The following is a 26,466-nucleotide window of genomic DNA, read 5'->3' as shown; positions in this document are numbered from 1 at the left end:
GCTACCATTGTGGCTAATTTGCAATATGGCCACCAGTATGGCTAATTTGCAATATGGCCACCAGTATGGCTAATTTGAAAATCATGATCTTGCTCAAGAATAGTATAGATGTTTCAGTATCCAGCAGTTAAAATGAAAAAAACATCTTATCTTGATTTCTTAGAAATTCTTTCCAGTTAGTAAAACATCAGTCCCTTCAAGAGACTGTTACTGCTGGTTAAAGTGGGGCATTAACTCTGAGCATATAGTTTTGCGTTCAGTCACTGTGGTGTTCATGATGAGCTTGATACATATGGTACATACTAAATGGTTTGATAAAACTGATTCATGCTAACATAGGCATTTTTGGATTTAAAAAAAAATAATACCTGATCAGATAGGTCAGGATTCACTTTTTATTTTGTAATTCCAATGTTATTAAAACAGACATAACAGGGATCTGATGACTATTGATACAAGATCATGTTCTGTTGACCTTTCAGTTCACTTACCACAGCTTTTTATATTTATAAAAGTGAAAAATATTTTTTGGCATGTATTGTTTCTGAAAGTTCATCTCCCATATACAAAATATAACGCTTTATTTGATAGGTTGTTATAAAGTAAATAGACTTGCAATTCTATTGGTCATCAGAACATAATTGTGTTGATGCCTGTCAGATCTGCTATAAATAGATCTTGTTTTTAATCAGATTGTTAGAGATTCAGTTCTGTGCATACTATGAAACTGGAGTGGAACTTCATCAGGACGAACTGATTTTCTAAATTTTATACAATAATTGTTTGTTACTTTAATGTAAATATTAAAATCTGCTTGCCGATGTAACTACAAACTGCATTGATGCAGAGGTTCTTTTTCATAATGCACTAGCAGATTTGGTTCTGCCTTGCTCATTTGAAATTGTTTTATACTGCTAATACCAGCAGATTTGGGTCTGCCTTGTTCATTTGAAATCATTTTATACTGCTAGTAAAACAAGAGCATAAACCCTTATTCACTGACACATCATGTAATGGCACATCTGATTCTCTACTGGTCATATTTTATTGTGAATTATTCATGGATAAATACATAACATGATTCTTATTTTTTGCTAATTTTAATTAAAAAATATACAAATCTTGTGTCATTTTTGTACAGTTTCTTCTGTCTGCACTGTTGCATGAAGTCTTGAATGCAGTAAGCAGTTACATACTTGAATGCAGTAATGCAGTTACATAGCATGTCCCCATCTCACTCTTACCCCCAAAATGTAATGGTAACAAAAATATTGCATCAAATGCATTTTATAAACTTAATTTTGTTGATTGAAATACAATATGAAATGTAAAATATGAAGCTTGAGTAATAACAGAAATGTAAGAAAATACTGTGATAAAGCGATTTGATTTTACCATCTTAAGAGGTAATTGGTAAGAACTCATTTTCATCGTGTTTTCATTATAGTAGTGTATATTTAGTTTGTACTGTTCATAGATACATACAATTTAATATATGAAAATATTTTACAATGATTTGATTTCAAGAGTGTAACAGAAAAATTTAATGAAACGAACGCTGAATTGGTTCTATGAAAGCTTCTTTCAGTTTTTATTTTTCTTTGATCAGAGTTTGAAATGCTGTAAACATAGAATAATTACCTGTGTTTCATGTTTTGTCATAATTGTTGTTTCTTGTTCACAAGATGTGATCAACGGTGACTTAATTCTATTTAAGCTATTGACAATTAATAAAACTGAAGAAAACTAATTATCTTTTTTCTGGTTTTAGCGGTACTGAATGTCTCTGTAAGTGGGTCAAAAGACAACGACAGTGGTTTGGGGACAAGTGCAAGTGATGTAATTGTGTTTGGAACAGACATGGATTTGCCTGATTTAAAACAAAGTAGGTTATCTTTCCTTTTTGTACTGTTTCTTGTTTTAGCATTTTAATTTGTTTAGCTCACCTGTCTTTAAGGCCAGGTCAGCTTATTTTATGATCCTGTGTCAGGTGTGCATTAGCTTTAACACATTAACCCCTGGAGCTTTTTGTTAATTTCGCCTGAAAATCGAGTAGGAAACACATTTTGAAAGCTATTTCTGAATAGATCCGAAAACATCAAATCCTTGGTGATCTTTCAATAACATACTGCCTAGTTGTGTTAGAAACATTGTTTTTCATTGGCTATTTGGCTCGCATATGAGCATACGGGTAAAACAAAAAATTTTTAATTTTTTTTTTTCCAAATACCCATTTTATCCTACTTTTTGCAAAGGCTCATCTGTCTGTTTGCAGTTCATACCGGTTTGCCTTAGATGTAAGAGCAAAATGTCTAAAATCCAGACACCAAATCGGATTCTGACCACGGGCGAATTTTGGGTAGAAAAAAGTCAGGTCCAAAAAATGTTTTTTTTTATCTGTATTTTGTAGTGCAACTAGATATTCCAGATTATTTGGTATCATTGTAGAGCTACATCTGTCTACCTTTCTATAATACCACCCACTTTAGTGTATCATGCATGACCATGACGCTACAGTGCTTGGCAGTTGGCTACTACCTCCTGCCCCGTTAAGTCGTCGCTAGGGGTTAATGTGTTAAGGCCAGGTGAACTTATTTTATGATCCTGAGTCAGGTGTGCATTAGCTTTAAGGCCAGGTGAGCTTATTTTATTATCCTGTGTCTGGTGTGCATTAGCTTTAAGGCCAGGTGAGCTTATTTTGTGATCCTGTGTCAGGTGTGCATTAGCTTTAAGGCCACGTGAGCTTATTTTATGATCCTGTGTCAGATGTGCATTAGCTTTAAGTCCAGGTGAGCTTACTGTGTGTATGATTGGATTTTTAACATGGCTTTAACAATTTTAGTCACATCGCTATGACAGCTGCAGTGAGGCACTTTATAGATACACGTAGCACTGGGGCATCATGGCTTAGACATGTCACATCATGTCCCACCCAGTCACATTATCCTGACACCAGGCCGACCAGTCCTAACACTAAGATCTTAATGCTGAGCACCAAGCGAGGCAACTGTTTGTACCATTTTTATAAGTCTTTGGTATGACTTGGCCAGGGTTCAAAACCCACAACCTCCTGCATCTGAGGCGGATACTTTGACCACTTAGGCCACCAGAGCGTTTGAGCTCATTTCGTTGTCTTGTGTGTGGTGTGCATTAGCTACAAGGCCAGGTGAGCTTATTAGAGTTATTTAAGGGTCTAAGAAGTAGATTAAGGTGTCAGACTGGAATTATATATTTTTATTATAGGTTACTCTGTGTTCAGCTTCTCATGAAACAAATTGCCAAACTATACAATAACTCTTAGTTGAGATGAATTTCAACTTTTCAACATTGTTCAGTCTTTTCGTGATCATATTTCAAACACTTGAGTATGCATTCAAGATGAGGTGTTTTGCAAATAAGGGGCCTGACTAGATTTTCATACTGTTCTGTAATTTTTCCAAGATTTTTACACAGTGGAAGTGCCCCCACTGTTATATTTGTAATGGGAGATTTTCATTTTTAAGAACGGCAGTATTAGTATTAATAAATCTCTAGTAGTACATTTTAACAAACATGTTTGATAAATAACTTTTAGTGAATAAAGGTAAAACTTAAGTTGTTTATCTTCATTATGACATTGGTACTATTTCTTGTGTATTAAGACTGCATTTAATGGCAGAGACATTTCCAGCGAGTTCCGAAAACTGCTTGTCTGCCATTGTGCAACCTGGCAGTGTTGTTGGTGCTATATATACTTGCTTATAAGTTGAGTCAAACTGCAAATAACAAAGATCCTGATCTACTGTATCATAATGCACCTTCAAATCAGAGTCTGTGTTATTTCTTCTACTGATTACTCCTAACAAACTGCACAGACCCAGATAGCTGGCACATTATGCAATGGCAGATCTGGGTCTGTGCCATTTGCAGTTGGACTTATAAGTGAGTATGTACAGTAATAACTAGATGGAAGCATCTCATTGTTTGGTTGTAAAATAATCACTTAGTAAGACTCTGATTATGGCAATTGATCTAAAAGTTAAGTAGTTACATAAACAGTTTGAACTATTTAAATATTAATTTATGTTAGGTTTCATTATACTTATGGCAAATATACTATGCATATTTTCATATGCATGCTTATTTTGAAGGTATGGATTTATTACATTTAGGGGGAAATCATGTACTTGCACATCCTGGAGAAAAAAAAATCTCACATTTTACTATATATTTCAGCTTTTTGGACTGGGCTTTATGTATGCAGTATTTGTTTTACAAACAAAAATCTAGTTTTCTGTTATTCTCACCACAGGTTTTGACCTTGACTATTCTGAAGATTCTTTCTCTGAAAGTGAAGAGGCAGAGGACAACATATCGACTACATCATGGGAGGACATGAGTCGATTGGATCCCAATAGGCTTCTTTACAAGGCAGCTCAGGCCCGAAATCTTCCCGTCATGTTGGAGGCACTAGCAAATGGTGCATTGCCAAACTGGGTGAATGAGGAGGATGAAGGGAAAACACCTCTAATGAAAGCTGTAGACACGGTAGGGATGTTGTAGAATGTACTTATGCCCAAAACACCTCTAATGAAAGCTGTAGATATGGTAGGGATGTTGTAGAATGTACGTATGCCCAAAACATAGCTAATGAAAGCTGTAGACACGGTAGGGATGTTGTAGAATGTACTTATTCCCCAAAACACCTCTAATGAAAGCTGTAGACACGGTAGGGATGTTGTAGAATGTACTTATGCCCAAAACACCTCTAATGAAAGCTGTAGATATGGTAGGGATGTTGTAGAATGTACGTATGCCCAAAACATAGCTAATGAAAGCTGTAGACACGGTAGGGATGTTGTAGAATGTACTTATTCCCCAAAACACCTCTAATGAAAGCTGTAGACACGGTAAGGATGTTGTAGAATGTACTTATTCCCCAAAACACCTCTAATGAAAGCTGTAGACACTGTAGGTATCTTTAGAATGTACTTATGCCCAAAACACCTCTAATGAAATCTGTAGACACTGTAGGGATGTTGTAGAATGTACTTATGCCCAAAACACCTCTAATGAAAGCTGTAGATATGGTAGGGATGTTGTAGAATGTACTTATTCCCCAAAACACCTCTAATGAAAACTGTAGACACTGTAGGTATCTTTAGAATGTACTTATGCCCAAAACACCTCTAATGAAATCTGTAGATATGGTAGGGATGTTGTAGAATGTACTTATTCCCCAAAACACCTCTAATGAAATCTGTAGACACTGTAGGGATGTTGTAGAATGTACTTATGCTCAAAATACCTCTAATGAAATCTGTAGACATGGTAGGGATGTTGTAGAATGTACTTATGCCCAAAACACCTCTAATGAAAGCTGTAGACACAATGGGTATGTTGTAGAATGTACTTATGCCCAAAACACCTAGTGAAAGCTGTACTTATGCCCAATTTGTTAATTCATATGAAGATCTTGTAACATATTTTCAGGTTTGCTTTCAGATTTCTCTAACTATTATCACATTTCACTTATTACAGTCATAACATTGACTTTGTAGACTGCCTGAGAGACATGGATTATTTCCTGGACTACATGTGGATTATTTTTTGTACTCTTTGAGAGATGTGGATTATTTTCTATACTGATTGAGAAACATTATTTTTTGTACTCTCTGGGAGACATGAAATATATTCTGAGCTACATGGCAGATGTGGATTATTTATTGTACTCCCTTGGAGACATGGATTATTTTCTGGATCTCTGGAACAAATGTATTTAGTCAGAGAAATAAATATCAAGATAAATCATAATAATAACAATAAGGGCAAATCTTATGTCCAGACATTTATATTAGTCCATATGACTTTATAAAGTTTGGATATTTGTTGTGTGACCTATTTGTGTGTTACTTTATAGTTAGTGGCTCCCATTCTCGTCACCATATATGTAGTGAAAAGTAGCTATAGTGGCTCAGGTGTTTGCGTCCAGGATAGAGAGATTTGCATTAGAATTCTTCTCATTTCTGTGCCAGGTCAACTGCCACGGTTTTTTGGGAAAATTCATACTTTTCTACAGTTCCTTCTGCATGACATAGGTGGCGCTATACAGTTTCGCATTTTGCATAGGGTTAGGATTTTAAAGAAAAAGAATGTCCCCGGCTTTCCTCACTGGTTATACTGGCTATTTAAAAAAGACCTTGTATATCTTAGGTATAATGAAAGAACCTTTAATTCCCTTTATTTTGGTGTATGATTGATGGGTGTACTATGGGTTATAGAGTATACAGCTTGGCCTTACTTCAAATGTGCACCTTTCAAAAAAGTGCTAGCTCTACTTGGTCATTTTCACTTCCTGAACTTCAGAGGTAAATTGTATAAAAAGAGCCAATAACTTTTTTAACATTTTATATATTTGGTAATTCATTGATTACACTTTCAGAAGCTGGTATTGTCTAGTCTGGCAAAATTCATTTTCCCTATTTTAATAGCTGCTATGTATAGTGTACTTTAGACTAATTCAGACTGATTTTTTTAACACAAGGGAGCAGTCATTTTAGTTAGCAGTGTGCTTAAATCATGTAAAATTTCCAGAAGTACGATATCCAAAAGAAACATCATCCACATTAAATTAATGTAGCATAGAGGTATGCAAACATTCTCTCCACTGTGCATGTTTTAAATGCAAACTACTTCACCTTGCATACGTCACTCTCTCAAAAGTACATATTATCTGGTGAGCGCCACCATAAAGAAGATATAGGTATTATTTTTGTATGATTTAATTATGTTTATATGGCTGAAACATTTAAGTTGCAAGCATCAAAACAATCCTTTTTGAATAATTATCTTGCCTTTTCCCCCACAGAACAGTATTTATGAGTCAGAGTCTCTAACAAGTCCAGCCTCCCCCCCCCATGATAAAAGTGAGCTATTTTAAGAATGCACATTACATTTTGTAAACATAGCAACCAATGTTATGCTGAATGACAGGAACATGAAACTAGCCAGAATTATTTCTGAGATATCAACAATGATTTCTACAATTAGAAAAGGGAGGTAACTCACCAGGTTCATAAAGGTCAAAGTGTAAAATATTTGCCTATTGTTTAATATGGAAGAAGCGAATTCATTTTCTCTTCATTTATTTTTTCATTTCATTGCAAATAAATGAAAACAAACACTTTCACCATATATTTCTGTCACTTATTGCAACAGTTTTAAATTTAAGTTGACTCTATTCCTATATTCTATATTCTAAGACTTCTAATTTCCCCATAATTAAGGTCACTACTCACACAAACATACCTCATGGCAAATTATGTAAGCAAGAGAAAAATGATCATAATTAGCTTATTGTCATGCTTAACATCAATATCAATGTACCATTTTATTCAGAACATCATACATAATTATATGAAAATAAAAAAAAATAATTGCAAACATTTTTATATTTTCTTTAAGGTGGTGCTATACAGTTTCACATTTTGCATAGGGTTAGGATTTTAAAGAAAAAGAATGTCCCCGGCTTTCCTCACTGGTTATACTGGCTATTTAAAAAAGACCTTGTATATCTTAGGTATAATGCAAAGAACCTTTAATTCCCTTTATTTTGGTGTATGATTGATGGGTGTACTATGTGTTATAGAGTATACAGCTTGGCCTTACTTCAAATGTGCACCTTTCAAAAAAGTGCTAGCTCTACTTGGTCATTTTCACTTCCTGAACTTGAGAGGTAAATTGTATAAAAAAGAGCCAATAACTTTTTTTACATTTTATATATTTGGTAATTCATTCATTGCACTTTCAGAAGCTGGTATTGTCTAGTCTGGCAAAATTCATTTTCCCTATTTTAATAGCTGCTATGTATAGTGTACTTTAGACTAATTCAGACTGATTTTTTAACACAAGGGAGCAGTCATTTTAGTTAACAGTGTGCTTAAATCATGTAAAATTTCCAAAAGTACGATATCCAAAAGAAATATCATCCACATTAAATTAATGTAGCAAAGAGGTATGCCAACATTCTCTCCACTGTGCATGTTTTAAATGCAAACTACTTCACCTTACATACGTCACTCTCTCAAAAGTACATATTATCTGGTGAGCACAACCATAACCTTTCATGTGTTGATATAGCATTAAACACCAATCAAACAAGCATGCAATTTTGGGGCCTTATGAGATCGTTGACCTCTAGCTAATGCAGAATGGGAAAGATGCAGGTGGAAGTGTGCTTTCAACAGGGGTGTTCTTTTAATACAGCCACATAGGAGGGGACTCACCTGTATGATCTCTCATCAGGTAGGATGGTCTCCTCTAGCAGTTTTATAGAAGGTTGATCACTATATATCGCAGGCCCTATTGTTTCCACAGAAGTAAAGCTTACCCACAACTTAAATAATAGTTGTTTTTTCAAAAGTGTTCACATAATTTGAAATTTTTAGTTTCACTGCTTATAATTTTCATTAAAAAGTATGTAATTCAAATAACTTTAATACCATTCATTTTAGCCATTTACAGGTCCTAATATTTTTGTTTTAGATAAATAATTTAATTATATTTTAGTCTCAATTGAAAAATTTAAATACAAAAAATTCATATAAAATCACATTAACACAAAATTAATTTAAGTTAAAATCAGATAAGTTGGCAGATACTTTTATCATTGTTAATTGGGTCATTAAATTAATGGTTTGTTAATTAGGTCATGAATTTAAAGGTTTGTTAATTAGGTCATGAGATTAATGATTTGTAGCGTCCATAAAATCCACAAAATTATTTGCCCACAAAAAAATTTGAAATGAACAGCTATGATGTTGCAAACTATATATGGTATAGTTCATGTGTACTTCAAATGAATTAATGCACTGTTACCATTTTGTTTCAAAAGAAATGTAGGTTTATTTACTTTTGTTTAGAGCAATGAATGAAGTTTGTTTTAAGCAGACAAGTAAATTTCTTAAAACTTGTTTTAATGTCGTAATTATTACAGTTATTCATTGCATTAAAATTGTCCATCTGCTTCATATTTTCTAAGAAAATCACATTGTATTGTAGCACCATTAGATGACATTGGAAACCAACCCATTCAGTACCTAGACCCAATTAGGATGAATCAGTGAATATGTATAACACAAGGCCTAATAGGCAGATAACTAGATTGTTACATATTATTTTCAGTTCTGTCAATCATATATTTACATCCATCAAAGAAACATAATTCTGTAAATGAAGCATGGATATTTGGCTCATTGTCATCTTTAAAGCATGATGCTATTATTTATTTAAATACAGGGTTTTTACAAATCTTTCTCACTAGATATGAAAACATTTTCTGCTTTTGAAAATTTTAATTATTTGCAGTACACTAAAATCATTTGTTTTTAGGGTTCTATGGCTGCCTGTGAATTTTTGCTTCTGAATGGAGCCAAATTAGATAGGCTGGATCAAAAGGGTAGAACACCACTTCACCATGCCACATTACAGGGTAACACTGGGTAAGTCTTTCATTTAATGCAGACATTTTTCTACTTGAGAGTGTGAGTGTTTGCATATATATATATATATATATATATATATATATATATATATATATATATATATATATATATATATATATAAATAAAGGGAATTTGGTGATGTTGTTTCCTTTACTTGTCCTGCTTCAACTTTCTTCTCCAAGCAAAAGAAACCCTAACCTCAGTATAGGTAAAAAATTAGTGAAATGAAAATAAGGTGCCCAGAATCTTAGAGTTGTACAGTGCTGTGTCATTTCACTGTCATCATTAATGGACACTAGGAGAAGAAATTGCAGTGCTGTACATGTATCCGCAGACACATTTTGAAATAGTATTTTGCATTTCACAAAGAAATACTGCTGAATTTACTCAAGCTTGTATTTATAATGCTTTATGGAACTGCAGGCAGTAAGCGGGATTTTCTAACTGAAACTCTATTACTACGTCTAATAGGAATGGATTGAAGTCAGAACAGAATGATTTGATTTTGGTCAAGTGATTTTTTTTTTGTGAAAGGAAAAGAAAGAAGAGTGTTAAAAGATTTAAAAATATGAATCTTATGTTACGTGTTTAGACTCAAATAAACAGTAACACAAGAAAAAGTGAAAATAACAAGCTTTGAAAAAGTAATAATTTTTTCCCATGGAAAAATACTGTAAAAATGAAAAAAATATGAACTTAAGTTTTAAGAATCAAATCCAAAAATAATCCTAGAATAATCCATGAATAAAATTTGAGAAGTCCTAATAATAAAATGTTCTAATGATTTCAAGTTCAAATCCCAACGAAGAATTCAAGATGGAAGACAAAATGATGTATGCTGTAACCTGTAATGTGTTGAAGTCTACAGTTCCTTTTGGAAACAAGAAATATCACTCCAGTTTTGGAAATCCGAATAAAATTTTATAAGAGCTGTCTTTGTTCAATAATTTCATATGAGTACACATATTTTCCAGGAAAAAAAAAAGAATTAATCCTTTTGAATCCAAGTAATTTGAAATAACTCCAAATGACACAACACTTTCCAGTGTAATAGCCCAAATAACTGAGAATATATCTCTAAAACACAGGTTATATCATATTATTAAACGCAGTTTCGAAAATCCCCAAGTTGCGAAATCGAAAGGGGGGTCACATGATCTTGTTTATATCACTTATGCCTAACATGATCCTGACAAAAACAATCATTTTGCTCAAAAAAAATTAAAAAATTGTTTACTCTTAAATCACATAGTCCCATCATGACCTCGACAACAACCAATCATTTTAAAATAAAAATAGAACTTATTTACATTACTGCTACTAATTTTGAATCAAGGTCAGGATCTAAGTCAACATTTTGTTGTTTATGAAAGAGTGATTCAGGTCAACTGATTTTCTGGAAAAATATCATCTCCAGTGAATAAATTTACATTACAATAGCATGTAATGAAAAATTTTAAAAAAGTTAAACTTACAAACAATTAAATTAATATATATATATATATATATATATATATATATATATATATATATATATATTGAATCAGATATAATTAAATCAAATATACATTACAATGAACAATGTTACCTTTTTTTCATAGTGTTAAAAGATTAAAAAATTTGAACAGTGTTACCTTTTTTGGTCATAGTGTTAAGTGAAGGAGTTATGGAGTCTTCATTGTTGAAAATTTGAAATTATGAGTCATTTATAAGTTCTTTCAAAAGGTTTTCTTTGTTTTGCTTGTTTTCTTGTTGTGTTTTATTCAAACATTTTTCTTTATAACTCTTTTCTACACTTTTTTACACCCATGTTTGACATGCAAGAACACTATCAAAAAGAAACACCTTTGCTAAAAGTAAATATTTTTAAATCAAGTAATACAAGCTAAAAGAATTGCTTACATACAGTAAGTCACACTACAACCCATTGCTTGAATATTTTGAAGAATGATGCTGGAACCACTTGAAATATGTTTGATCTATATCTAAAGTAAAACGGTCATATTTGAATCTACAGTTGGCCCAGTTTTTTAAAAGGGACTGGGAGTTGGCCCTGTTTCTGAAAAGTTCTAGGAATAACACTAATTTGGTACATGCATCTACATTAGCTGTACATTCTAAGTTTTAATTTATTGTTTATCTTGGGTTTTATAGCACGCTGTATAAACACTTTTACCTGGAATCATGAAACTTGGTGAGAGGATACATCTTCACTTCCTGATATCTGGCTGGTCCTAAATGAAAATGGTGCAAATCTGACATCCAGTATTGCTGCCTCAGCAGCCATCTTAAAAAGCTTGTTAATGCTGTTCCTCCTTATTGGAAAGGCATATTGACATGGGGTTTTCACCAAAAGTGTTTTTTGATAACTGGTTGGTCCTGAATGAATAGTGTTGATCTGAGCTCTAACTTGGCTGCCAAAGTGGCCAGATTGAAAATCTTGTTACCAATATTTCTGCTCAAAGAATGGTCATATCAGCATGGGGTTTTCAATGAAAGCCTTCTTATTATGTTTTTTGTTGATCCTAGTTTACTGATGCTGATCTGACATACAGTATGTGGCAGTCTGTGGAAATATTATTCTTGCTACTCCTTTAAAATGGAGAGTCATTTTGACAGAGTTTTCATCAGAAGAGTCATGATGTCTGCTTGGTCCTAAATGAAAATGATTAACCCTCATTATGGCCACCGTGATGGCTATCTTGAAAATGTTGTCTCTACTTGTCCCAAATGGAATGCTGGATATATATATCAGCTTGGGGTTTTCACTAAAAGATCTTTTATGATACCTAGTTTGTCTTAAATGAAAATGGTGCTGGTAGTACTTCGAATCTGGCTGCCATGATGACTGTTTTGAAAATTTCCCCCTGAATTATTTTGACATTAGGTTTTCACCGAAATAATGTTTACTTTGTCCTGAATTATAATGTACCAATCTGACATCTGATATTTCCATTGCAGCAGCTGATTTAAAAATCTTGTTATTGTTGGTTTATTTTGCACTTCTTACATTTTCTTGGTAACGTGAGTTCACCTTCCTGAACAAAAAAGACAAAGCATTCATCCAAATTCATAATCATTGACCAGCTTTATGGAAGACACTGATATGCTTCCCAACTCTATCCCACCCCCAACAAAAATAACAAAAACAGTGCCTGTGGTGATGATCAGGTCAGATTCAGTCAAAGCCATGCCATTGGAATAGAATATTGATGAGCAAGTTGGATGAAACTAGGACCCTTTTTCAGCTAATATTGGCAGCCCACTGGGCATAGGTCCCTATCCCTGCCCTGGACATGGGAATATTGAAGCTTGGAGTGCAGGATTACCTTTTTTATTTTGCCAACTAATCCAGGCTGCACTTCTCCATATGCCATCCTGACTGCTGACCAGTTGGTCCAGCTATGCAAACATTTCATGTACTGTTTTGTCAGACTGGCAGAATACTCATTGCTCCCAATATAGTGTCCAGTGCCAAGCAGGCTGTCCAGCAGAACCAACCATATGCATGATCAGGCATCTTATTTAGAGCCATCTGGCCTATCCCAACTGACCACATGGGACCAGCATTCCCCAACTCTACTAGCATGTCTTAGAGAACTTAATTTTTACATATGGTGATAATTTGGTGTTAACATTGACTTATGAGATACATATTGGGGCGGGCTGGATTTGGATGTAGCAGAGAGTAATCCCCTATCTTTATGTTCAGGTAATCAGTTTGAGAGAAACATGGTTTACTTAAACAATTTCTTTTATAAAATATGGTTAAAATAAATGTAAGGATAAAAGATAGCAAAAACATCTTCACTTACAAAAAGGTCCACTTTTGTCTTAATTTCCTTTTGCACAGTGGTTACTAGAGACTGGTAAAGAAGATATGAGCATTGTAATTGTTGATTATGGTCTGGTCTGCCATTGATGATGAATCATTGTCCCACAGAACATGTCATTTTACCTCGTTTAACTTGACATATGCTTGTAATGGACAGTTCATATAGCCTCAAAACAAGAGCATTATAATGAAGAAATTGAAGTGGAATTACTTTTAATTTTGTACCCTTTAGAAAAGTAATTATCTCAGCCCAGCTAAGACTGTCAGCATTTGTTTTGGGGTTGACATTCCATCTATAGATCATTTTCAGATACTATTTTTAGCTAGCCAAACCTATCCTATAGACGCATCCGGTACGGTCATGCGCATTTGACGAAGGGCAACTAGAGTGACCTACACTTATTACATGAATAGAACTTTCACCCTAGAAGACAATGAATGCCTCGAATAGTTCCATCAAATATTCAATTTAAAATTTATATTAAAAAAAATTAGTATTAAAAGATACAATATATGAAACAGGAAAAGAAAAAAGATAATAAAAAATAAAAACTACATTGTATATATGCTTTTTAACAAAAATTGATTATCTATTGCTTTATGTTACTGCATTGTGACTCTCATTTTAACTTTGCCCACCCCCCTCTTTTGACTGCATGGTAATGAATAATCCAAAAATAAACAAGTTGTCTAATTAGCAGCAAACAATGAACACCAAAGGCGGCATATCACATATTAAGCAGATTTCTCAAATATTTGCCATTTAGTTAATAAATTAAATGGGAATGAATGTGAATCCAAAAACTGCTTATGATACATTGGATTGGCTAAGAAATTTATTCATTCTCTCTCTGTCTCTCTCTTTCTCTCTCCTTAGTTTGCTAACTCCATGAAAAAATATGGATAATAATGATGAGTTAACTCATCCTGCGACACATTTGCAATGGCCATTTGCTACAGTACTATCAGCTATGTGTAACTCATGTGGCCAGTTGCTACAGTACTATCAGCTATGTGCAACTCGTGTGGCCAGTTGCTACAGTACTATCAGCTGTGTAACTTGTGTGGCCAGTAGCTACAGTACTATCAGCTATGTGCAACTCGTGTGGCCAGTTGCTACAGTACTATCAGCTATGTGTAACTCGTGTGGCCAGTTGCTACAGTACTATCAGCTATGTGCAACTCGTGTGGCCAGTTGCTACAGTACTATCAGCTATGTGTAACTTGTGTGGCTTCTCTGATTGGGTTTGGGATCTGATTACATTGGCATTGGTGATGCTGTGTTCACCTGTATGCATCCATCCACTATGAAATTAATGATACGCAACAAAAGAGATTTGTAAGTCCTCATGTTTTTGCGAGAATATAGTCTTAAATAGTCATCTAAATACACGTAGATTTGTACAAATTGTATTTCTGGTCACAAACGAAAATCATCCACCCACCCCTTTCCTTTCAGAAATGGATCATATAACTTTGTAAGTACTATCCAGGACCGTGGACAGTGTAGGACAAATTCCTCAGGACCACAATGGTCAGGGGATCCACCGTTGATTCAATTTGTGATTCACTGGGACCTGTTGGATAATTTTTCATAGGGCCCACAAATCCTGTCCGCTGGCCTGGTCCTCTCTGATGCTTTTTGTGCTCATATCTACTTTTCTGTTTTAGGCAGGTTACTGAATTATGTAATCATGATTTTTAAACACACTATTTCTCTGAAGGGTGTACAGATATCAAACTGTTAAAAATTTGTGTGAAACTTTCTTCACGAACATACACTATGTTCATGCAATTGCTGAGAAGTTGCCCTACATTGATTGCGCATGTGTTAAATATTGAAGTGGAAAAACCCAGATTCGACTTCCAGAAACAGTTTTAGATTGTTAGATATTTGGCATTGAAGTGGAGAGGAAACTTTTGGACTAACATGGGGAGAGGGCAAACTAAGGTACCATCTATATTCAGTTGTTCATTAGAATTGCCTCCAGCCTCATGAGCTGATACTTATCTATTAAGAGTCGTTTAGCTTCTTACTGGGCTTGAAGTTGTAATGTTCAATATAAACAACACAAAGGAGTTTGGCAATCATATCTGAGAGAGTTGATGAATTTTACACCAGCGTGGAGAAAAAAAACATGGGGTGGGTTTGTTGGGAGGTGCTCAGCAATTTAATATGGTCTTGACATGGGTATGTGCTAATTTGTGGTTTTGTTTATTTTCTTTTTGCAGGCAAGTGTGTCAGTTCATAAAGAGAGGAGTTAATCTCGAAACAAAGGATAATGATGGAAAGGTATGTAAAGGTTCTGGCTATGAACACTTGCTTGATTAAACTCTACAGTATGTTGCTTAGGCATTTCTTCACCCATTCCCTGAGTTGTTTGAATGACAGCTTACAGATACATGCCTTGTCTAATGGAAATTTTGTTGTGCCTCAGATGCAGGAGGTCGTGGTTTTGATTCCTGGCAGTCATATGAAAGACTTGTAAAAATGGTACCAACAGCTGCCTCGTTTGGTGCTAAGCATTAAGAGGTTAGTGTTAGGACTGGTCAGCCTAATGTCAGGATAATATGACTGGGTGGGACATCATGCTACATGTCTGCTGCATGATGCCCAAGTGCTAGACATCACTATGAACTGCCACACTGCAGACATTGTAGTGATATGACTGACTTTTTTTAAAGCTACATTAAAAATCCAAATCTCTTTCACACACACTCAAATTGTGTTGCTATAAAATGGACAGACAGTGGTATACCATATATGCCATTCTGATCACAACACAAAGACTTTCTCATTCACATCCTTTACCTCAAACAATAAATATCAGCAACACCAACATTAAATTCACACAATCAGTACGAAACCTAGGTGTTACTCTGGACAGTACTCTCACATTGCACCAACATATCATGAACATATGCAAGGCTGCATATCTTGAGCTGAGATGCATCAGCTCAATTTGCAAATATCTTTCAGTTGATGCCACTAAAACACTTGTGTGTTCATTAGTACTTTCAAGACTGGACTATTGTAACTCAATTCTGTCTGGTTCATCTCAATATCTGCTCCAGAAACTTCCAAAAGTTCAAAACACAGCTGCTCGGATCATACTTAGAGTAACACAATCAGAGCACACCTCCCCACTGCTCTGTCCCTACACTGGCTATCCATGTGATCCAGAATCAAACACAAAATTTGTTCTCTGTGCTATGTTTCACTGTTGGACTCTAGTCCAACATACCTGTCCAACCTCACCCATGTGTACTCACCAGCAAGATACTTACGCTCCTCTTCTGACAATCATATATTCATTATTCCCACTATGAAAACAAAGTCATATGGACAGCGTTCTTTTTCATACCAGGGCCCAGCAATGTGGAATGAATTGCCCACTGAACTTAGACACAAAGACAGTGATCACATTCAAGAGGGCTCTCAAAACTCACTCATTTTGACTGCAAGAATAAACTTAAAGACCTAATAATGTTTCCTACCTTAAATATTCTCAGCATGTTTTTTAATGTTTTTTCTAATTTCATGGTGTTTGTTTTTGTGATCATATCATTATATGTTTTTATCTTATAGGTGTTGTCTAACGTTGTAAAGCGCTTAGAGCTTCTAAAGATTAGGTGCTGTACAAAGTCCTCATTATTATTATTATTATATATAGTCGCTTATAAGTAAAGTCAGACTGCAAAATTCCTGATCTGCTGTAGCAATATGCGCTTTCAGATCAGGGTCTATATTCTTTGTTCTAGTGATTATTCCTAACAAACTGCACAGACCAAGACCTGCCGGTGTATTATGCAATTTCAAATCAGGCTTGTGCAGTTTTCTGTTAGACTTGACTTAAAATGGAGTATATATGGTAATCTTTCTTGTCACAGTTTACATATAACCACATAATGATGTTATCCTTACAATGGAGTATACATGGTAATCTTTCTTGTCAGTTTACATATAACCAGATATTGATGTTATCCTTATAATGGAGTATACATGGTAATCTTTCTTCTCAGTTTACATATAACCAGATATGATGTTATCCTTACAATTGAGTATACATGGTAATCTTTCTTCTCAGTTTACATATAACCAGATATGATGTTATCCTTACAATGGAGTATACATGGTAATCTTTCTTGTCAGTTTACATATAACCAGATATTGATGTTATCCTTACAATGGATTATACATGGTAATATTTCTTGTCAGTTTACATATAACCAGATATTGATGTTATCCTTACAATGGAGTATACATGGTAATCTTTCTTCTCAGTTTACATATAACCAGATATGATGTTATCCTTACAATGGAGTATACATGGTAATCTTTCTTCTCACAGTTTACATATAACCAGATATGATGTTATCCTTACAATGGAGTATACATGGTAATCTTTCTTCTCACAGTTATGTTATCCTTATGTATTCAAAATAATAAATTAGGCACATAAAAAGTGATTTTTTTTCTTCAGTAAATTATTTGATGTATCGTTGATATTTGTGGGGAGTATAAGCTGCCTATAATGAAACCTTAGTAGACAGTACAATAAAATTGTTATGAACACATCAGGTTCGACTTGATTCAGTCCTTTGTTCTGTCCAGAAATTCTCTTAATTAGAACTCATTTTAAAATGAGTCTCTTATGTGTTTTTCCTGCCTATGTTCAGTTTTTGTCTTGTATTTATTCATACTTTGTAATAAGTATTTCATCAGTACAGGTACATAATTTGCATTGTGAGTTGTTTTGTTTTACAGGATGCATTACAGATAGCCATACAACATGCAAATGCTGACATCGTCACATTGTAAGTATATAGTACATCATTGTCACACTGAAAGTATATAGTATATCATTGTTATACTGTACATATATATTGCATTACTGTCACACTATATATGTAGTATATCATGGTTACACTGTAAGTATGTAATGTATCATTGTAGCACTAAGTAAATATATCATGTGTTAGTATATTGGTGATTATTTGTGACAAGATGTTTGATTGATATCATCGAAAATCTTGCTAAATACTATGCTTCAAAAGAATATGAATGACAAGCCATTAAAATTCTCCAAGTCAGTCAAGGGCCATAACTTTTTAAAATTTGGGCCAAATCTTTTGATCTTCAAAAGAATATGAGATCATGTTGAGTTTGAAGTTTTTCAAGAAATGTTGGTGATTTCAAACAAAATATATGGATACCACTGTTCATAATATGTTTGAATGCATGGCTATTTGAAGTCAGCCATGGGCCATGACTTTGTAAAATATAGTCAAACTCTAGCCGTCATCAAGCCTGTCTGAGACCTGCTGAAAATTTTATTAGCATATATGGTTGAAATCTGCAACAAAACGTTAATTGTACTTTGTTTCCTGAAACCACTGTGGTGCCTAATTTGTATATTACTCAGTAAAGTCTCTGAGATGCCTAAGTTGTTCAAAGGCTGTTACTTATTGTATTAAGCTGGTTATCATAGAAATCACCTGTGATCTTGTTAAGATGAAGTTACATGTTCAGTTCAGTTAAAATATAAAGTAGAAAATATGAAAGCTAGAGTGTTAATATACCAGTGGAACCGCTTCGGTGGCCTAATGGTTAGAACATCTGCCTTGGATGCAGGAGGTCATGGGTTCGATACCCAGCTGAGTCATACAAAAGACTTACAAAAATGGTACTAACAGCTGCCTTGCTTGATGTTCAGCATTAAGAGGTTAGTGTTAGGACTGGTCGGCCTGGTGTCAGGATAATGTGACTGGGTGGGACATCATGCTACATGTCTGCAGCATGATGCCCCAGTGCTTGTTGTTGTTGTTGTTGTTGTGGGGTTTAACGCCATTTTTCAGCACGATAGGCTTTACATGGCGGCCAGTATTAATGGTGGAGGAAGAACCCGGAAAACCCCAGAAAGAACCACCGACCCACGAGAAGCTACTGGCAAGCTTTCTCACATACCCACATTGGCTGAATCTTAGACTCGAACCGCCGCAGACAGAGGTGAGATGGCAGTGATCCGTAACGAAGAGCGCTTTAGACCACTCGGCCACTCGGGGCCCCGCCGCAGTGCTAGACATCACTATAAACTGTCACACTGCAGACATCGTAGTGATATGACTGAAAAAATTGTAAAAGTTACGTTAAAAATCCAAATCACAGACATATACCAGTGGAATGTCATGGTGAAGTTTTTCATAGACTTTATTTATGTAAATTAAAGTAATGATCTGGCATCTTCAAATTTGTCCAAGATTTTGTTGAGCTAAAACCTTTCTGCAAATTTGACTGGAATCAAACAGAACATTTTAGTGATACTTCATTTACAAACCATTGATGTCCAGTCGAAGTTGACCAAGGGCCATAACTCTATAAGAATAAATTAAAATCTAGTTATCATTGAGCTCATCTAAGTCATTGTTGAGGATAAATGTCACATCTGATTTGGCTGAAATCAAACAAAAAATGTGAATGCTAAAATGTTGACAATTAGGCCTATTGACAATAGATGCCTATTCTAAATGGAGTAATAATTGTAAGGTAGCACTAAACAGTTTTATATAATTAAGGTAAATTTGCTGTTGAAGAGATAACCATTCTTTATATGTCATTTACCCTTGCTATTTACAGTGGTGTCAAGAATACATGATGATATGTCCCATGTACAAGGCAATAACTCTTAGAGGAGAAACTTGTTCTAGCAGATTTTCAGATCAAGTTCTGGCATATAGTGTACATGAGTGGCTGCCCATTTTCTCCTGGTTTAGTTGTATTTGTTTTGTTTTGTTTCCTGTATACCAAACTTTTCTTGGTTGGTGATTAGGTGGGAAATTGATTCATTCATGGATCCTTTACCTCATGCATGCAGCTTTGGATGCTTCTACTCCATTTGCATGGAAGCGCCTTTTGACGCTTCCTCTCCATTCACATGGAAGCACCTTTTGACACCTCTACTCCATTCACATGGAAGTGCCTTTTGACACCTGCTGTAAACATCAGCCATTTTTAGTGGGTTTTCGTAGCACCACCTTTGGGAAAAAAACCTATTAGATGCCTCAATCATTGTTGTGAATGACCATTACGTCAGATCACATGGTCGCTGTTTATGCTCTGGTCGAAATCTGCTATTTAAAGTAACTGGGTCATATTCTCCACTCTCCAAAATGGAGGTCGCGGATTTCATTCAGTACTTTTTATGATTAGAATCACAATTATGAAAGCTTCAGTAACTTAGGTAAAGGCTCTGATATTGATGTAGCAGCAATTGGTTTTTATAAATTTCAAATTCAGATGACTTAGTGATGAATATGCAGAAAGACAACCAGACAGACAACTTGTAAATATTGAGTATGAGAAATGGCAGCTGTGGTTGGTCACATGGCTTCACTGACTTGATGGTGAATGAGTTCTCTCAAGATTTTAAAGCGCATACAAAAATTCTTCCATGAAAAATAATTACACGGCTATAATGATCCGACTTTACTCTTAAATTTTTCCACACATAATAGATGTGTACCAAAAATGTGAAATGGTTAAAATTGCTGTTAAATGTAGCATACACTACACTGCTTAACAGTTACCAGGCAGGCCTATGTGTATGGAGTCGAATAGGTTACTGGTGTTCTGTTTATAGCGCACTGCACTGGGTAACTTTGCTACATGTGTATTGGAGGGCTAAAAAGCCATACACTCTATGAGGTAAAGGGTTAAAGGGTTAAGCAGTATTTTGGGCCCAGTTGTTACCACTTTGTGTATGAAATAGCTCCAGATTATCTTAGTATAGGTTCCTTATGGAGTTGAAAATTGTGAGTTTTATAGATTTTCAGACATTGTGTTGATGTGTAGTATGACTGTATAAAAGGTAATCAGTGGGATTCTCCATTCTTTGACAAATTTAAAAATGTATGCATGCTGATGGTTATGGAGTTTAATGGTTAAACCCATTATAGTGGAAAGCATGAAGTAGTAGTCACTTTTCGGGTGGTGTCATTGTTGCCAATATTTTCATAAGGTTTTTTGTTAAAATTCTTTATTTGCATACATTTCCTAAACCCCTTGATAGATTCTCTTCCATCTTTGGATGAATCATCATGAAGCTAAAACAACTAATTATATATGACATGCTGCCTTGACTCTTTACATTGAGGTCAAGGTCGCAGTCATATAAGATTTGTATTAAGATTTTGTTCACTTACTCATTATTTTCTACATCCCAAGATAGATTTTCTTCATACATTGGGACGAATCATCATTAAGCTAAGAGAATTCGTTATACAACATGCTGGCTTGTCCCTTTTACCTTGGGGTCAATATCACAATCATGGAAAATTTTCCTAAGGTTTTGTTTAAAGCTTGTTTTAAATTAGACTAAATTTTCTAAATCCCTGGACAGATTCTCATCATACTTGGCATGAATAATTATGAAGCTTGGACAATTCATTCTGCAACATGGTTGCACACCACTATGACCTTGTGATCAAGGTCACTGTCATGGAATATTTGCATTATGGTTTTTGGTTCAAGTTTTTTAATTTGTGTATATATATATTGCATTAAGGTTTTTTGTAAAAGGTTTTTAATTGGCTTTTATATGTTTGATTTTCCTAATACTTGGGTTGAATCAGTACATTAAGGTTTGATCCAAAATTTGCTTACTTGCTTAAATATCCTAAACCCTTGATTGAATCTCTTAATACCTTGGGTGAATCATTAGGATGTCATGTTCATTCATTCTGAGATATGCTCACACAACCTTTGACCATGGGGATAACATCACATGCTTTACAGCAGTGCTTTGATTGTGGGCTCAACATGCAGGCTTTAATTTTCTCGTTTGATAGCAAATGGCTTCCATGGTAGAGGTTACATCCACATTCCTGGCTATAGCCAAAAACTGTATATTGCTACCTTAATGAGAATTTTACATTCTGTTCAGGTTTACTTTTTCAGATTTAAATTTCACACTTTCATCGATTTATATTATTCTTGTCCATGGAGAAAAAACAACTTTCCTGCATGAAAGGTATGATTTAAAAACTTAAGCATCATGAAACATGACCCCTACCTCTTTCCAAAATATGGATCTTCAGAAAAACACAATGTTCATTATGTGCACTACACTTTTCCACAACATTATGGTAATAGATAGGAATTCAAATCTTTCACCACTTAGTTCCCAGGTGTCTAAGATTTATATTAGTCTTACCAATACAGTCTAATCTCCAAGTAACCAGGGTAAAAGGTCATATACTCCATGAACTTGATATCTGACTTTTTTATGTTGAAATTTAAGACATACCAGCCCCAGTAGACTTTTTGAAATATTTTTCTTGTTTTTATATATTGAAATAAGAAACATTATACTTTATTGTCATGTAGCTCAGGTTTCCCATACTGGGTAATATAGATTTAACACAATACATTCCAAAAATGGTACTGCAGATGGACACATAGGCTGTTTTTACAGCAAGACAAAATAAATTTCATATTGTTCATTTATAATCAGACATTATCACACAGTAAGAACAGGAAGAATTTGAGATGGTACTTAAAGTAGCACTAAATGGTTTCATAGGATTGGCCAGTCAATAAATCTTTTATGAAACTGATTCTATCTCATTCATTTTCCCTTCTTTTTTCACAGTGGTGTCAAAATGTACAATTTCTTGTTGTATGCACATAGGGATGATTCTGGTGCAGAAACAGTGGTTTTGCCTTGTTTCAGATTAAGTTTTGGTCTACAAGTGTGCATGAGCAACCAACAGTTTTCTTTTATAATGTTTGTTTTGTTTGCCAACAATGATGATTTTGCAGGATATTGTCCTGTTTATGGTCCACTTACCCTTTGTTAATGTAATGTTAGGAACCCAGTTGTCACCCACTTACATTCAGGATAAGGTCTTTATGGAGGTGAAAACTGGAAGTTTTTGGGATTTTCTTGCATTGGGGGTGGGGGTTTGACTGTAATAGGGTGTACACTTAGAAGGATTAGCTGTGCTATGCACATCTTTTTGCTGATTATGTTTCTCCATTTGCTTACAAGTTTGAAATTGTATACAGGCTGATGCCTGTGTAGTTTTATTTTAATCGGTGGGTTCAAACCCTCTATACCATCCTTAGCTGAAAACTTTTTTGTGATACCTAAGTGATGTGCTCGCATGCTAGTTGGATGCCAAGGGCCATAACTCTGTAAGAAATTGTAAAACATATTTGTGATCATACTCATTGGAGACCTTGTTGAGGTGAAGGTTCATGGCCAATTGGTTGAAATCAAACAAAAATTATGAATTCTAGAGTGTTAACAAGACAATCAAATGGGAACCATGGTCAGAATAATATATGCAACATGTGGAAAAATCATTTTGAAGACTTACTCAATACTGTTAAAAATGAATCGAATAAGAAGCACGTGCTTTCAGCATTGAATACCCCTTCTGCTAGTATTGAGGTAATCACATTATCTGAGATCCAAAGTGCAATTACAAGACAAAAAGGCGGCAAATGTCCAGGATCAGATTTTTTATTTGTGGAACATTTTAAATTTTCAGATACTAGACTTCATGTGCTATTGATGATTTCATTTAATTGTATGTTTGTGCATCACTTTGTACCAGATGATTCCACAAAAGATACCATTATACTGCTACTAAAGAGCAAAATTGGTAACCTGGTGGATAAAAATAACTACAGACCTATAGCTCTTAAGACTATTATCAAAAAAATATTTGAATGCATCATACTGCAAATGATGTGATGTCTCAATCTCCAATAATCAGTTTGGTTTTAAAAAGCAGCATTCAACAGATTTATGCATATATGCCTTTAAGGATACTGTTAGCTATTATGTAGAACACGGCAGCCCAGTGTTTGCATGCTTTTTAGACGCTAGCAAGCATTTGATAGGGTCAATCACGGGACACTCATTAAAAAGTTGATTGATATTAAAATACCTGTCTACATAGTTCATATTTTAGTTAACTGGTATGGCAAACAGTTGTATTGTGTGTGATGGGGAAGTGTAATATCCAGTGCTTTCCATGTAACCAATGGGGTGAGGCAGGGGGGTATTCTTTCCCCTTTGTTATTTAATATATATATAGATGAATTAAATCATAAGCTCGGTCAGTGCCACGGGTTACGTTTGCCACCAAATAAGTTGTTCCTTAACAATTTTAGTTTTGCTGATCATATGTTATTGATAAGTCCTTCTATCACAGGTTTAAGGAAATTATTAAAGATATGTGAACAATATGCATTTGAGAATGATATAATAATACAAAAAAATCAGTATGCTTGGTCTTTCAGCCAACTTCTTTCAAATTACTATCTCCTCCCCCTGTACATCTTAACAGCAATGCTCTTACATATGTCAACAGTTATACCTATTTGGGTCATATTTTGAAATCCAGTCGGAAGGATAATGAGGATATGATGAGACATTACCAATTTTTGTGTACTCGAACAAACATGCTTCTACTTTAATTTAAGAATTGTTCATTGAATATCAAAATTAGATTATTCAGATCTTATTGCTGCACTATGTTTTGTGCTCATCTGTGGACAAACTTTAGTGAATGTATGAAAAGAAAACTATTATTGGTTATAATAATTGTCTTCGTTTTCTATTAGGTCTTCCTAGATGGAACAGTGCCTCCAACATGTTTGTAAATTATAATAAAGTTTTGATGAAGTAATGAGAAGTATGTTTTCTCAAGGATGACAAGTATATCTAATAGTAAAATCTGTATATTGAAATCTCTTTGGAACTATGACATTCATTTAAATTCTCATATTATTAGTAGATGGAACAAATTACTCTTTAAATGTGCCATTCAATGTCATTCTTAACAATGCATGGCACAATTAATTGTTGCAGATGGATATGTATACTTGTATGTATGGTATATATGTTCTTTTATGTTTACAATGTTTTTACTTTATAATCATATTTTAATTTAGAGGTATGGACTTTGTAGTCTGAAATAAAGAATTCTTATCTTATCTTAATCGGATGCCTTAAAGGGTTATTATTACATTATTAAGCTAATTAGTGTTATTGTTTTGATAAGGCTGACTGTGAATATGACAGAAATCATACAGTGTGAATGTTAGATTGATCACATGCCACTTGGATTCCTTTCCTACATCGATCATGGACATTAATTTTCAGAAACACTGTTAAATCTGTTAATCCTCAGACATTTTCAAGCTCTTGTTGAAATGAAGCTTTGGAGCATATTTGAATAATATCAGATGAAATTGTGGATGATAGTGTTCATAAGGTTTCACATTACCATTGCCATCGCTGAGATGATCAAGGGCCATTACTCTAAAAATATAAGTTTAGAATGTGCTTTTCATCAGGTTCATCAAATTAGTTGTTGGGGTGAAGCTTCAGAGCAGATTTGATTAAAATCATGTATGTTTAAGGCTAATGTGTTCACAAGATTGTGCATTAGTATTGTCTATTCTAAGCCAATCAAGGGCTGCAACTCAAGGAATATGAGCAGAATGTGTGCATTGTAAAACTTTTCAGAGCTCTTATTGAGATAAACGTTAAAGGAAAATGTGGTTGAAAGTTAGATAGTGCTAAACTGATTTTTTTATGATTGACCATGATGTAAATTTTTTACACTAGAGGTGTAGATAGGTTATCCCATAGTATCTTGATCATTATTAGTAAAGGTGTCATAACTGTATGTCTTCCTATGGTAGTTCTTGTGGAACATAAATTGTATGCTAAAACATTATTTCAAGATCTGTGGCCACTATCCTTGCATGCCATGAAAGGGCACATAATTTAATTTAATCCTAGTAGCTTTTGAAGATGGAGAACATGTATTTGTTGCTTCATTGCTGTAATTTCATTATGACACTTGGGGTAATGATTGTATTACAAATCAGAGCCAACAATGCTCACAGTAGGAGTGAAGTAACATTTGTTACTTTTTTGTTTGTATCTAATTTTATAAAATCATGGCGCATAATTTAATATAATCTAAGTTGTATTTGAACATCGAGATAAAATAATCACTTTAAAAATATCTTTAAAAGTGTATCATAGGTACAGGGATGAAGCAGATGGAACTGCAGGAATGAGGAACAGCATTTCATACAAAAGCCAAACATGTACCTGCCTGGTT

At 34.4% G+C, this 26,466-nt stretch overlaps 1 protein-coding gene across 3 annotated transcripts in view; it reads left to right on the top strand.

Annotated features, from left to right (window-relative positions):
• The window catches only part of LOC149781851 (arf-GAP with coiled-coil, ANK repeat and PH domain-containing protein 2-like), a 211,292-nt gene that overhangs the window by 169,988 nt on the left and 14,838 nt on the right, over positions 1 to 26,466 (top strand). For all 3 annotated transcript variants that reach the window (XM_089936039.1, XM_089936038.1, XM_089936037.1), the window contains 5 exons: positions 1,772 to 1,885; positions 4,292 to 4,527; positions 9,370 to 9,479; positions 15,550 to 15,610; positions 18,086 to 18,135. In XM_089936039.1, coding sequence (XP_089792165.1) covers positions 1,772 to 1,885; positions 4,292 to 4,527; positions 9,370 to 9,479; positions 15,550 to 15,610; positions 18,086 to 18,135 — 571 coding nt within the window. The remainder of the gene's footprint in view (positions 1 to 1,771; positions 1,886 to 4,291; positions 4,528 to 9,369; positions 9,480 to 15,549; positions 15,611 to 18,085; positions 18,136 to 26,466) is intronic.

Source organism: Sinohyriopsis cumingii, chromosome 15, assembly GCF_028554795.1.
Source record: "Sinohyriopsis cumingii isolate HCF-2022 chromosome 15, ASM2855479v2, whole genome shotgun sequence".
In the NCBI taxonomy this organism is placed as follows: domain Eukaryota; kingdom Metazoa; phylum Mollusca; class Bivalvia; order Unionida; family Unionidae; genus Sinohyriopsis; species Sinohyriopsis cumingii.
Note: the sequence above shows the minus strand (reverse complement) of the source record. Positions and strands in the feature narration are given on the sequence as shown.